Source organism: Plectropomus leopardus, chromosome 3 (assembly GCF_026936395.1).
Source record: "Plectropomus leopardus strain MGB_pleo_1.0 chromosome 3, ASM2693639v1, whole genome shotgun sequence".
NCBI classification, from domain to species: Eukaryota; Metazoa; Chordata; class Actinopteri; order Perciformes; family Serranidae; genus Plectropomus; species Plectropomus leopardus.
The window spans coordinates 28,678,194-28,693,417 of NC_142178.1; the positions used below are offsets into that span (position 1 = coordinate 28,678,194).

A 15,224-nucleotide genomic window follows, 5' to 3' on the forward strand; every position below is an offset into this window, starting at 1 on the left:
ACATCTTTAAGCTTTTGTGTTTTTATACCCCCAGCTACAGGAAAGTGGTCTCTAATAACTGTACAGCTGGAGTCAGTGTGGAGTACACTGCCAGGAGGCAGCAGTGTCCCATCCAAGCGCCCAAAGGTCTCCACCTGGTCACCAGCGAGGGCTCGCTGACAGCCACCCTGGGCACCAATGTCACCTTCCTTGTTTTTCTGGAGGAGGTACGCTCTTTTGTGTGGTTGTCAAAAAGCCTCATAAACTGTCACACCAAGTAAATGTCATTTAAAATGCAAACAAGGGTAAAGTCTGAATTATCAGTGTTTTCTACATAAACCAACATTACATGGTGCAGTGGATGTTTTAGAGTGCAGTATTCTCTATGATCACACTGTCACATGGAAGCAGAAGTGACGCATCCTGACAGTTTGTCACTTGTATATTTAGCTCCACTGCTGAGTAAAAAAAAAAAAAAAACAGGTGTTATTGTTAAATTGTTTAAAATATTGTCTCCTGCACACAAACATCCCTTGACTAGATTGTTTCTATGGAGACAAAGAAATTATGCTCATCTCCAACTGTGTTATGTTCATGCTCTCAATACACGCAATCACTAACAAAATGTTTTATGTTAGTATCTAGTATAAACATTTCAGAGACCGTTTAAGACGATAAAAGCCTCTCTAACTGCCTTTGCTGCTGATGCAAACCAGCAGAACTTTGACAAAGAGACACAGTAACACTGCCACAGAACCAGGGACAGTGGTGGAAATCAACTCTTCAAGTACTCTATTAAAGGGAAAATTCACCACCTTTTATGTGGAGGTCCCATCAGTGTTAATGGTAAATGTCATCAATTTAAGCAATAAACTCCTCAGTGTGTGCTGTTAATTTGTAAAAATGGTAGAAGTACAGAAATTAAATGATAAAACTACAACAAAAAATAACGACTGCAACAAACCAACTGAACACATAGAGTCACATAGTTTATTGCTATAAATTATGCAATACTAAGTTGATATTTCTTGATTTTGCAAAATGATTTAGAAAAACAGTAGTTTGAAATGAGCTTGTATTATTATTTTAGTGCTATTTAGTCCTATGGGATTGGGATTACCAGGGGGCTTATTGTGTGATTTTGAAATAACCCACCACACGTCTGTGTTTTGTGCGGTACATTTGTTCAGGATTCCATCTTTTTTTTCTTTTAAATGAGGGTTACACAAGGGAAACCAATTCTGCCTCAATTGTCACATCATTCATTTCATCATCTTTGAGATTTAGCTCTGCAGTTGCATTCAGGCAAACTCTTTTTGCAAATGGCTTTACATGCTGTTGTAGCCTACTGCATCCAAAATCTTGTCAAAACTTTTACCTGTAACACAGTCTCCATTATTCTCTGCTAGGAAAGAGGCAGAAAGAAGGCCCAGAGGTAACAAAAAACCTAAATGACATGAAATCACAGAGTTACAGGTTCACACATTCAGTCATGTGATGACTATTGTATCACATGACTTCTTGTGTCTGACGAAATACGGTTGGTTATTTGTGCTTCATGTTTTTCTTGTCAAATAAAGGACATGGCATATTGGCATTGGTTTAAGATCACAAATGATCTCAGCAATTTAAGAAGTACCTAAAACATACACAGCTATACAAAAATGACTTAAGGTATAGCTGGTGCAACACAGTCACGAGGATGCAATTTGCCTAAAATTGATGCGACAAAGCAGAGTAACATCGGCCACTGCCATCAATCTCATCTTGTTTGCAGGCGTCCTACGGCAGTCAACAAGGCGATTATCAGCTGACGCTGATGTTGGGTCGATAAATTGGTACATCCCTAATCTAAAGAACCATACTTTATAAAGAGTAGGATGGCAGTGACAACAAATCTCTAACTCTTGCATTGAAAATGTCAAGCTCTAGGACGTCACTGCACAGGAAGAACAAAGTGCTCCGTGCTGGTGGAGTGCAATATAACAAGTCACTTGAAAACTTGAGTGAATGTGTGGTTGATAAAAGGCAAAACCTGCAGATTCCCTGAAAGTGTTTGTCCTGTGCAGGGTGACGGGGCGAGAACAAGCATCACGCTGGACTTTGGAGACGGCCACGCTCTGACCTACTCCAATGTGAGCTCTATTGAGGACGGCATCAAACATATCTACAAAGCTGTGGGAATCTACCGGGTGACTGCCACTGGGGAGAACAGCCTCGGCTCAGAGACCGTCATGCTCTACCTGCATGTAACATGTGAGGATATTTTTAAGATTTCTGTTTACAAATGTGCACATGCATTTATTTAGATAGGAGAATCTTCATTTTTTTGACACTCCTGCTTTTTGGCTCTCTCTGCTTTCCACTTTTTATCACATTCAGTGGAATTGCAGCTGTCAGCTCGAACACAGCGTGCCACATTCTGCGCTTTATCTCTCCACAGAACATGCTCCCCTCCCATAACCAAACAAACAAGTGAGATAGAACAAATCCCTTTACACTTCCACTCAAGTCAGCTTATGCTCCACAGCCGCTCAGCCCACGGAAGCCACCGCAGCCTCATATGTAACAGGGCTGACCACCCCTGGTGTATTCAGAGGGTGACAGATGTAACGGAGCTGACTTATTGATCAGGGAGTGCCATTGCCCCTGCCAATCTGTCAATCCTATGTGCCAGCCGAACAAATAGAGCCGCCGCAGGCTCAGGAGTGCCACGAATGAAAAATAACACACAGATGGCAGCCAACGGTCCCAGCGCAGGACAGAATTCTGAACAAACTCACCCTCTCCACCTATAAACCCAGAATCCACCTTTTTTTTTTCTTCATTTGGGAAAAAATTGTTGTTTCTTCCTTTTTTTCTTGTCGTTGCACATTGCAGTGCAGTGCATAGAGTTCACCCTGTGATGTATATTTGTGCCTGAGTAGGTCAGCTGGAGTATATCCATCTCTCAGCTCCCTTTGTGGCGGTGAGGAATAAGGAAGTGAACCTGACTGCTGTTCTGTGGCCCAGCCAAGTGGGAACGGTCACCTACATCTGGTGGATCGGAAATAACACAGAGGTACAGTACACTTTCCCAAGACTTTCCCACTTCTCTGTGAACTTATACTTCTGTTACACCTTTGCACGTTTGCAATTAAGTAGGTTGCTGACTCTCCTGCTCCGAAATGCAAGAATCATTACTTTGTTAAGCAATTTTGTGCATGCAGGTTACAAAAAATTGTAGCCTTGTTAATCGGTATCAAAACATGCTGACGTATCAGAGACACAAAGCAGCTTAATTGCTGATAGCCAGTGAAGTGTATCGCTCATTCATTTTTACTCTAAACACCTCTAACCAAGGTCAGAAGCTGCCAGGCAGAGCTGATCAATCCAGTTAGAGGAGGTCTAAAAAAGGCCAAATCACTGCAACCGGTGGAGATTTATTTGAAGTCCAGACTTATGTGAAATTTGCAAACTTTATTTCTGTTGTCATTTTCTACTTAAACTGTAGTGTTTAAAGATACATAGTTAAAACACTGGTGATCTGACCTATCTGACTTTTCTACCCAGAAAATGAGACTTGGGCCGTATGTAATATGTCATATCTTCATACCATCCTCAAATTTCACCAAGGTACACAGTGTATGACTGTAAAAGTGTGCAGACCTAAACAACCACCACCCTGACAGTAAGTGCATTACTTTCAACTTTCCAGATGAATAGTTACAGAGTAGAAACATCCAAAATGTGAAGAAACAGAGAAATACAACTGTACCCTTTGAATTTAAACTTGACAAAAAAAGTAAAACTCCACAAACCATCTTGGTTACTCTTGTTTGTAATCTAGTTAGTAAGTCCACTGTTCCAACAATCACCAGCTCCTGTTTGGTTGAAATGAATCCATACTTCACCAAGTAAGATGTAAAAGAAACATGCCGTTATTCCCAACAGTCTCTCTCTGTTTACAATTCTGTCACATACTGCTAGTCGTTGTGGTGTCTTTCAGCTCAGCTGCCTTTTGCACCAGCAAAGCTCTGGTGCGTGCTGTGCACTACATACAATAAGTTTAATAGAAACTGAAGTGTCTGTATTATAACAGTATTAAAAAAAAAATTCTAAACACCCTGGTTCACCATAATTCCGTGATACCACCCACGCCTATAACTTATTTAATGTGCCATCTACTGCAGATCTCTTAATCAAAATCTTCAGCTTATTAGCATTACAATCATCAACTTAACTAACTTACTGACCTGCTGTGCTCTTTAACAATGATTTGGCGACAATGTAACTGGGTACAGTTGGCCATTTTGTAACTTTGCTGCTCAACGTGTGAATAAAGCATAATAAAATGAAACCAAATACACTGATTATATAGTCATCGTGTCTGTTAATATAAATTTAAAAACAGATCGTTGGCTGGCTAGCCTCAAAGCTCAGCAGAAACTAAAGCAATCTAGCATTAGCCTAACTGACGTAATGCTAACAATGTTAATGTTAATGTTATGCTAATGTTAACCGACACCGCAAAGAGTTAACTATTTACTCTTGATATCTCAGTGGTATCTTGGTCCCGTTTGCTTAGTGCCATTACATTATATGTTCATGATGCAGAGGTTTTGTACCTGGAAGTCCCTGTAAACTAACACTGTGATTTAGTCTACAGTATTGTTTTTTTGTTGTTTGGGTTTTTTCTGGGGGTTTTCTACTAAGGTAAGGCTTTTGGAACTTATATTGCCACCCCAATACAATCTAGGCTTGCAGTATTTCTTATCTGATCGAGCAGAGACTGTACGATGATTGAGACAATAACAAATTCAGCCTCTATCTCTCTGGACCAACAGATGTACTGTACGCTGGAAGCCCTGCATGCTCCATTCCCACTATCCGTCTTCATAATTGTAGCTGTGTAAATGTGTTTGTTCAACACCAACAGGGGCCTTATACAAGGACAGCCAGTTCTATCAGTTGGTAATAAACCACAGCATTATTAGCATCTTATAGCTATTTGAAGAACAAATGAAGACATGAGTAATGACAGGAAGGAGCTGCTGGTGTCACACGGGGAACTCTCTGTGGGCCCCGACACTGATTTCAGCACCACTCAGATTATTGCCAAGCTCTCAATGTACGCTTGTGTGTGTGTGCATGTGTGTGTGTGTGTGTGTGTTGTCAGTGTGCCAGCAGGCTCACACCTCTGTAGTGTAAATAACAGCAGTGTGAGACCAGCCATTGATAAGAGTCTCTCATCGGAAAACCCAGACTCTGACTCTCTCCCTCCTCTTTCTCTCCTTCTCTCTCTTTCTCCCCCAGCAGCCAGTAATCACCCTGGAGGGAAGTGTGGCGTGCACGTTTTCCCGGGAGGGCATCAACACAGTGACTGTGCAGGTGTCTGCAGGGAATACGATTCTGCAGGACAGAAAAACCATCACTGTCCATGGTGAGTCAACTATGTGACTCCATCTCCACTGGGACTCTGTAGCTGTGTGCACACACTAGATGTTTTATGACAATTTACTTAAGATAGATGTTAAAGAAGTCATTATTAACCCTTTGAAACCTGAGCAAATTGGCTTGATTTCTTTCAAAAACATGGGAAGAAGGCAAAGAGCAACTTAAGAAAAAATTGATCCAAATTTAGCAAGATTTTTTTTAAAAAGTACAAGACCATTACCTTTATATTAGCATCAAAAAATAAAAATAAAATTTAAAAAATCTTTAAAAAAAAAATCTGTTAACTCTATGCATGGAACAAATACTGACTTCCAAAGCTGGTGCTTGAGCACTCATGCCATTCTCTACTCTTTATCATCAGGTACTCTGAGTTTAATGTATTCTGATGTTTTATTATTACCATTATTATTTGGATTTATTGTGAAATACTCTTCAAAGGTACTTACTTACCATTACCGACATTTCAGGTGAGCACACTTTCAGTTTTACCTCCAGTTAAAGTGCTTAAGGTAATTTAGATAAACTGTTGACTTGTTTATAACAGAATGGTGGGATGTCTTGTGTTTTTGTAATCTTATAATATGTTGTATCTGTGAAGCTGTACTTTGATGAGATCTGAAATGATGGCCAAAACTTTGAAGTTGTAATCGACTGGAATTATTCTCCAAAGAAGGTGTTAGATTTTTATCCGCTCTGGCTGAATGTATAGGCTGAAATCTGCATTTAATGATAGATGAAAAGTGAAAGCATCTCGCAAGCATTTACTTCTCTCCCTGCAGAATATTTCCGCTCTCATCTGCTCGCCTTTTCATCAAACCTGGATGACCACAACCCTGATGTTGCAGAATGGAGGCTGGATGTGAGCCGAGTCATCAGGAACGCTCTGATCCAGGTAAAGCTCTCTCAGGTCTTTTCGTGGAAACCGTTGCTTTACTCTGGTAAATACTGTCAGTGCTCGACTGGACCTCTGACGGTCTATTAGTGCAGCGTGACCTCCCCGAGGCTTCCAGACATGAATCTGACTTTTATGATGATAAATGACAAGGCAAGAGGGAGGAGAGGAGGATAAATGCTGTTCGAGACCATACTGATTGCAGCGGCTTACACACACTTGGTGAGTTCAGGGCCATACAGTAACAAGGTTGAGGATGTTGTGTACAGAAGAATAAATGTCTGTATGCCTCACATGTGTTCCGCACTGACCTGAAAGGACGATGGGAGTCGAGTGCTGTGCGACCTGTCAAAAGTAAGACATGATTCAAACCTACGCATGCTGTGTCAGGTACAGATTTTTCCTCATTAACTTTGTGTTTTTTTTCCCAACATCCTCAGAACATCGATACTTTTCTGATTCCTAGCAACAAGCAATCTGGGCCTTTCATCATATTTTCACACTTTTTGATCCTGCAAAATCAAAATAGATGCCAAAAATATATCCGGCTGTTCAGTCTTCAGTGAACATGTCTGTTTTGTTATTTGTTACTGACATCATTTTTTCATGACAACCCCAGCCTGGAAGGCAGAACACCAAAAAAAAAACTTTCAGATGAAAATATGACATGATAGCTTAAAACATTCACATTCACAAGATTCACTGCAGCAAAACCATGCAAGAGCTGGAACACGATGTTGCTGCAGCAATCATGAAAACATTTAGTAAATTACATGCTCTCTCTTTGTTCTGTATCTCTGGCCAACCGCATAAAACAGCAACACATACGCGTCGAAATTCAGCTACATGATGCAGCAAACAAAGCGTTAAAATAAGGCTGGTATGATTTAAATGTTGTTGTGATTTTGCATAGATGGATTATGACATGATGAGCCCGTCGGCACTGACAAATAAAAGCCCTCGGCCATTGTGTTCAGTATGTGCAGATAATCAGAGTTAAAGACAAGGGCGCAGATGTTTATAGACATCAGTTTATTCATCTAGCAGATCACAAATATAGTTGGTTATCATGCTTTCTATTATAAGGTTAATGACAAAATACACATGCTAGGTAATAGCAGCACAATATTTATCAATGAATTGAGATGCGCTCATGCCCTATAGACGTCCAAAGTTTCTTTCATAGAGATCTCATACTTTGACCTCACAGTTTGATAAATATTGTTGTATTTCCCTCTTTTCTTCAAAGAGAACTGTCACTCATTACTCCAAAAGAACTGAGGGCACTGTGGCGTAGGAGAGGGGTAAAACATTCATACAGCATAGTAAAGGAATATTTTGCATTTTAGGGTTAGGGTAATCAAACCAGTTGCAATATAAATGGCTGAAATGAGATGAACAGATTGAAACTTAATCTTATTAGATAAAACAGATGTTGACAAAGTTTTCCTTTGGGGACATCATTTGCTGCCAAAAAAAAGGTAATAACTTGCAATATACCGCAATTTATTGCGGTATATTACGGCTATATATGGTAATACTTCGCATAACGCAAAACTTTTAAAATCAAAATATTGCAACTTAAGTATCGTGACAATATTGTATTGCTTCTCTTACATGGATTTTTGACGTTTGTTAGGAGACATGTTTCTGCATAAATCAAACTGAAAATAGAAAAATTAGGGGACAAAAACTGGGGACGTATTTCCTTAGCCCTGCCTCCTTGAAATTATGTTTATATACAACTTATTTGAAACAGCAAATACATTTGAATGGAAATGCTAACAAACTTACATTTTCACTTAACATAATGAATATTGCTGATTAAAGTACTTGGCGAGTTGCAAAATGCTGATACTGGACATATAAGCAAAATGTTCACTTACACATTTCAGTTTCCCACCAAAATATGCAATCTTGCAATACACTAAGCAATCGTAGTGACTACAGCATTATTAACATTTAACAGAAATCACAATCTTTCTGTGACCTTAATCAAAGTGCTTTTGTTTTCTAAACCACAGACAGTAGTGTGGACACAAACCCAGCGCTCTGGTGTCACAGTCCTGCACTTTGTACATTCTTTCATTCTTCCACCCCAGCCATGTTCCTGCAAACCCAGCGCTGTACATACATCAGTTGTTTCACAACCGTCATTTACTTATTATGGCTAAATTGTTTGTTTTTGAACAAAAATAATGATACAAGCAGGGCGTCTTCTATGGAGTGGTCTGATGTGCACAGGCCACCTCTGAAATCTGATTGTCCACCCTATTATGACTGGCTATCTGCCCTGTCAGTTTGAAGTATTTTTGTCCAGTAAACTGAATTTTCATATTGGTGCATTTCATTCTTAATCCTGACAGGCAGTAATATGCCAGAGTTGTGTCTAGCATGACTAGTTTTACAAACAAATTGATCCAACTGTTTAAAAGTTAATTCACACAGGCTTATTTATTTTAATTTTGCTGGCACTTTATACTTGCTAATGTTTATACTTGCTAAACAGGAATGTAAGACACTGCAATGTTAGTAATTAAAGACGGTATGAAAGTGGAGACAAAAAATGGTAAACTAAAGCTATGTAGAAACGTGTCCCCACAGCAGCACTCGTACTTCATGCCGCCCACCTGAGCCACTGCAGTTAAAAAGTCAGGACACGCCCCTGGATACAGGAACTTTGTCTAAATAAATGACAGTCTGAAATTGGAAAAAAAAATTGATTTAAATAAAGAACCATCTGCTGAAAGAATTAGCCTACAGCACAGACGTGTGAATCTAACTTATTCGGGCAGCTTTCATTTTCCATACTCAGCTCTACAAGCACATTTTGGATGAACTCTTTTTTTTAACTTTTTTCCTCTTGTACCTCTACAGGCCACAGGCGTGCAGGAGGATCAGCTTCTGGTCACCATCCTCCCCGGTTTACCCACAGCGGCAGAGTTTTTTCTTCTTCCTGACAAACAGTTAACTGAGGGGAAGCCAGACAAAAGCGCTGCTCATTTAGATCAGGTGAGACAGCTGCTGTTCTGTCTGTGTGTGCAACAGAGTCTTTCCTTTAGCCCCAGACAATATTTGTGTAGTTGGATGGATTTCACCTCGTTATCCTCATTCTAATTTGACCATAACACCATGCACAAGTTCGAAACACCACTCCATTCTTTCTGTTCCTGTGACTCACGGCTGATCCTTTTTTCTAGCAGCAGCTTGTCCAGTAATTGCTCCCACCGAAAAATAATCCCAAATTTAAGTTCCTCCTTCCTCCAGCAGATGTCAGTATCGATCTATTGAAGCATATCCAGGTTTTTCCATGAGTCTAATTCAAGAATACGCCTGAGGAATCTCCGCAATAGACTCATCAATAAGCCTGACAAGTATTAACAAGTTATCAGGGGGAACAGCTTTTAAACTCCCTCAAGTCACATCCTGTGGGGTGTGGAGGTGGGAGGAGGGAGGAGGGCAGAGTCTTGAGCCCTAAAGAGCCAGACAAAGAAATTGTCATGGTTGATCAGTTCACTAAATCACCGGCATATCAAGATGGACCGAATTAGCTCTGAGCCTCACGTAATAGATAATGACTGATAATAACGTTGGATCTTCTCTCCGTGGGAAGAATTCCACGGGCATGTGTCGAGGAGGAAACTGGGAAGGAAATCAATTTGATTTTCCTCTTCCCTCCCCGCTCACACCTGCTCGATTGCCTGGAAAGATCCTCTCCCCCACAAGCCGGCGATAAATCCTCATTCAAGGTTGGCATCTTAAAAGTGTAGAGCGCGCTCTGCTTATTAGAATGTATAATAGATTTACTGACCCTGGTATACAGTGGAAAAAAGTAATTAGTCATAGCATAGTCTAAATTTAAACTGCTAAGAAATATAAAGGGGAGGATGAAGCACTACAGAAATTACTCATATCACAATTAATTTGGCAAATGAGGCAGATAAGATAAATGAAGCCTCTGCTGAGAAAAAATGGGGATCTGGATTGAAAATGGAGATTTTGTGTCATCTCTATGCAGCTCCATATGCTTGTGTCATGAGAGCAGATTAAACAGAGAAGAAAAAAACAGTTTTATGGTATTGGAATATTATTTTAAAAGATAAAACATTTCATTTTTAGATTGTGCTTAAGGATTAGAGCCTCGGGATACAGATTTATAATTGCATGAATGAAAGGATCTACGTATGTGGGGAAAGAAAATGAGATTGGACTTCTGTGGTTTACCTTCGGGTCAGGGTAATCTGCCCGATTTATATCAAAGTTAGATGTTCTCAGTGCAGAAGGTTGCTTGCCAGTCTGGAAAGCAGAGATCAAGTGAGGCTGCATCCTATGCATTATGCATCACAGTGGAAAGGTCCCACAGACAAAGACTATTACATAAACAGGGAAGCTCAGAAGTGGTTGTTGGTGGAGGCACTGAGTTTTTTTTGGGTCATGGGCTCTTACAAATAATGCAGGTAAATACTACAAGTTTGAGGTGCAGCAGAGTTGTGTCTGTTCACTTCTATGGTCAGTTCATGCTATAAAGTCAATCAATGTTGTTGTGGGTTGATAAATTAGCACATTACCTCTTTGTCTTACATGTTTTACAGAAAATAATCAAAGTCACAAGATATTACCATGTATGCAGCTTCCTCTGTTACTTTGAGATAACTTTTTTTTGTTGTTTTTATGATGCGCTTCTGTTATCTTGCCCACCCTCTGCACTTGGCAATCACTCACAAACTGACTAGACAGACATTTAAACCAGAACACCCAGTGCTGTCAAGGGCAAGTGATATTTGGACTCAATTATTTTTCCACTCTGACATTAAAAAATTGGACGAATCCCTGCAAAGATTGATCAGGACAACAAACAAATTTGCCCTGAAATGTCAGAACAGAGGTAATAAATGTCGAGTCAAAACTTGAGACAGATGAGCCTCAGTTTTGATGATCTTGGCGATGACTTTCCTCAGTAGTTACATTTTGTTTACTCTGCAAAACTATGTTATTCAAATCATGCCCCCCCCTCTGTCTCCCAACAGCTCTCTGAGGTTTTGCTCAGCGCCTTAAATCAAAACCTCGTCCAGTTCACGCTGCGGCCGGGGGTCCAAGTCACCGTGTACGCGGCACACTTATCAGCAGGTAAACAAACACAGCTGCTTGTGTATGTTTAGAGCTCCCCTCTTTACTTCATGTAGTAAGTGGGACAGACCATACTACCAGGAGACCTAGATACTGAGGACAGTCAGGTATATTTTTATTATTTCTGCTGCCCCCGTCAACTAATAACCCTGTGTCTGATTGGCTCCCACCATGTAGCTACACAGAGACATTCAGAGAGTGAGCATCGTTACAAGTATGTGTGCCTCTTCCTATTGGGGATGCTGCTACTGTCCTAAAGGGGCTTATAAGATAAAGAGTAAGAGAAGTCCATACTACTGTATATTAAAATGATTTATGTATGATTCACATAGGTGTCTATTAACATGACTGCTCGTTGCATGATAAAGCTGGGTGGGAATACAGGTCGTGTTAGTTTGTTGTGTTGTTTATACTCTGTTGCTCTTGTCTTTCTGTTTCTGCAGCGCCCCTAGTGGACACCAGCGAGAACCACAGTGGCTCTGCCATGCTAATGCTGTTGTCAGTAGTGGTTGTGGGTTTAGCTGTATTTGTCATCTACAAATTCAAGAGGTAAAGTGTTTATGAAATGTCATGTCTATATTGTCGTCACGTTGTAAGTGATAGGGAGGCGGTGAGAGGTGTCATAGCATCCCGACAGCTCGGTAAACAAAAAGCTGCCTGCGAGTCTTCGGAGAAGGCTGCCTGTCAAACATCCGCGTTCCCAGCGCTCCTTAGCGCTGAATTGGCTTTGTCCTCACACATCCGTGGGAATCCTGTGGAGATTCTTTCATCAGGTCATTCTTTGCAAAAGAAATGTCAGTCAGCCTTCATCTGCTATCAATATGAAGCCCTTTGAACGTCGGCAGTTGACCTTTCAGAAATGTTAAATTATGTCCAAGGTGCAGTTTCAAGGGGAAAGGGCACAAGAGGGTCAAAAAGATTTACAGAGATGGAATAAAACTTAGGATTTTCTAACTTTATCACTTCCAGTACTGGTGTAAATGCTGATTTACATGCAAATGTGGACAATCATGTCATCAGAAGTTACAAACATGTTCAAGTTGGGATAGGCTGAAAACTGGAACCTAGAGTTTCCCATACACTGATTTATTGAATCCTGTTTAATTGCACAGCTGCATGCACCACATTCACTCAGGCCCTCCTGCCCTGCTTGCTCTCTCGTTGTTTATAGATCACAAATAAAAAAGGGTTGGCTTGCTAGTCACCACACTGTCCCTCCACCTCACTCCCCACCACTGTGGACAGCTTCCACAGCGGGGAGGGTTAGAGAGGGCAGCAGCTCCAGAGACAGACCTAAGGTTGTCAGCTGTAGCTGCTTTAATTCGGTCAGGGCAAACACTTCCAAGTGCTGGGTCTAACCTGTGTAACGGCAGCAACAGAAAGTTTACATATCCAGCCACATTCAGCTCTGTTCATTGGGGTTTGCGCTGGCTGGATTCATGTTGCTACACCATCTGACTGAATGTCCGTCTCATAGCTGCTGCCTGCTTTCCTCTTAGCAATGTGGTCTATAGTGGCAAAGAATGAGGCGGAGGACACACTGTGATTTAAGGCTCAAGCTAACGTTAGCCACATAAATGCACAGCAGGACTTGTATGATGCCGAGCAGCCGGATGGAAACTTCATAGTTAGTCAACTCATCCTTCAACTCCAAAGATGTAGCAGGATCCAGGACAAATTGTGATTTCGTTTTTTTTAAAAATGACCAATAAAGCTACCCTCTACCTTCTTCTACAAACACTAACTTGAAGCTACAGCTATCAGCCATTAGCTCTGGTTAACAAAAGGCTTAACTTTTAGCAGCATTTTCTTTCCATTTCTGAAACCATTCGCTAATAATGGCACGTTTGTTTCGTATGTTGTCAGACTCTCGTTAATAACGTCATCTTCCTTTTTTGGGTCGCTTTGCAGTGTCAGCAGTTGGTACTAATGCTGGAATAATAACCTTCTCTGCACAAGTCAGGTTTTCTGTGAAGGAACTTAGACGTGCATCTGCATTTGTAGAACAGCCAATACGAATGTCCTCTCCCTGAAATGACCTGTGATTGGCCGAAGTCCCGTCTGGGACAGGCTAGATTTTCTAAAGCCTGAAAAAAGCCAAGGGGAGGTGCAGAAGTCTAGTTTTCCTCACAGTCCACGTGAATTACAATATGCTACAAATTTATTATGTGAGTTTTGATGCCAAAATAAAACTGCCTAACCCAGCTTTAAATAAGAACTGTTTCTCTGAAGGTTATACAGAGCATAGTGGCGATCCCCTGGTTGTGCCCTTGCTCTCTTTGTTTTAGTTAGGCCGTTGTCTTTATCCCTTTGCCTCACTGTAAATCTTTCCTCAAGGAAGATCCCAGGCCTCAACGTCTATGCGCAGATGCAGAACGAAAAAGAACAAGAAATGATGAGTCCAGCTAATCCAACAGAGGCCACACCCAGCTCACAGCGGGACTTGATGCATTCTTTGGAGATTCTGGACACAGAGTTCAACTCACAGCCCATAGGTGAATACCCACTCTGGTTTGACTCTCATCTGTGACTGGCATTGTGATTTTGTTTTCTCCATTGTTTATTTCATACCATTGTGTGTGTTGTTTCATGACACTCATCCTGTGCTTTCTGTTGTGTGTTTCTCAGAAGTGAAATGATCCGGGCAAGGGGTGAACGAGAGCTAAACAGAAAGAAGTACGATGAAAAGTTTAGCTGCTTCTCAGGAGTACAAGAAACACATTGTGCTCCTTAGTGCTTTTGCCCTTTGATAACCTGATTATACAGATGGGTGACAAATGAAAGAAAAATCCTACATAAAGTGTCTGAGTAAGGTGTAATAGATTATCCAAGTCTGTGTACCTAGTTGCTCAAAAATCTCCAGGTGTTAAACTGGGCTGAGATTTGGTACTGTGATGGACACAGCGTATGATTCATATCGTTTTCATTATTTTCATCAAAGCATTTGTGGAAACACCTGCGTTTTTGTATGTGTCTCTGCTCATTTATTCAGGTTTTTCCCTGTGATTTGTCACCCATCTGTATATCCTGATATATTTTGACTAACATTGTTGCTACCCCAAATCGTTTATGAATTTATTAATATAACGTCTTTTGTTAGGAGTAAGAAAATTGTGCTCTATTTCTCTATGAATGCAAAATTTTAAGGATTAACACTACATTCTGTTGAATACAAACATAACCATGTTATTAGACCATATTCACATTTTTCATTCTGTTTCCTTTAAAGTGAGACTATGTACATTTTGGAGAACACACACTCCTTTATGAATGAAACATTTAATTCATAAGCTGTTACATGCACGAGTCCCTCATTTTTTGCCCACAATATCTGGAAAACATTTAGTTTTTGCAACAGATTTCAGATAGACCATATGCACTGTTCTACAGGACGCCATCAAAGAATAAAATAAGCTAACAGACTGATAAGTGCGGCATATTTAGCGAGCTAACATCAGTTGCACAGTAGTTGTGTAACATATAAAGTGCATGGATTATGGATTATATGCCTTCAACAAAATATTTCACAAAACTGGCTACGCACTGTCATGCATTTCTGGTCCTGTTTTGTCTCTGTTCTGCTACATGCACATATTCCACAAGACAGGACAGATTTCCTTATATTGAACACTTGGAGGTGTTCTACTACTATATGACATTAAAGACACAAATCAACACTGTGTGGAAACGAGGCTTTAGTGTCAACAAAATGTTGGTAGATATTGCTGTGAAACTGACTTTAAAGAGTCAGTTAACTGACTTGATCATTCTTCTCTTCTTGTGTTATTGT

General features: G+C 40.5%; 1 protein-coding gene across 6 annotated transcripts in view; it reads left to right on the plus strand.

Annotated features, from left to right (window-relative positions):
• sorcs1 (sortilin-related VPS10 domain containing receptor 1) overlaps window positions 1-15,224 on the plus strand; it is a 185,944-nt gene that overhangs the window by 164,065 nt on the left and 6,655 nt on the right. The window contains exons 18-27 of one of the 6 annotated variants that reach the window (XR_015776289.1): window positions 35-206; window positions 2,049-2,235; window positions 2,907-3,040; window positions 5,275-5,401; window positions 6,195-6,307; window positions 9,185-9,319; window positions 11,335-11,434; window positions 11,878-11,983; window positions 13,776-13,929; window positions 14,063-14,110. Coding sequence is in view for 4 of the 6 variants with exons in the window: in XM_088075992.1 (XP_087932118.1) it covers window positions 35-206; window positions 2,049-2,235; window positions 2,907-3,040; window positions 5,275-5,401; window positions 6,195-6,307; window positions 9,185-9,319; window positions 11,335-11,434; window positions 11,878-11,983; window positions 13,772-13,929; window positions 14,063-14,073 (1,243 nt within the window). In the remaining 2 variants the exon portion in view is untranslated. Of the gene's footprint in view, window positions 1-34; window positions 207-2,048; window positions 2,236-2,906; window positions 3,041-5,274; window positions 5,402-6,194; window positions 6,308-9,184; window positions 9,320-11,334; window positions 11,435-11,877; window positions 11,988-13,771; window positions 13,930-14,062; window positions 14,111-15,224 lie in introns of those variants that run through there. The other 5 variants (XM_088075992.1, XR_015776288.1, XM_042484952.2 and 2 more) reach the window with 5 other exon arrangements.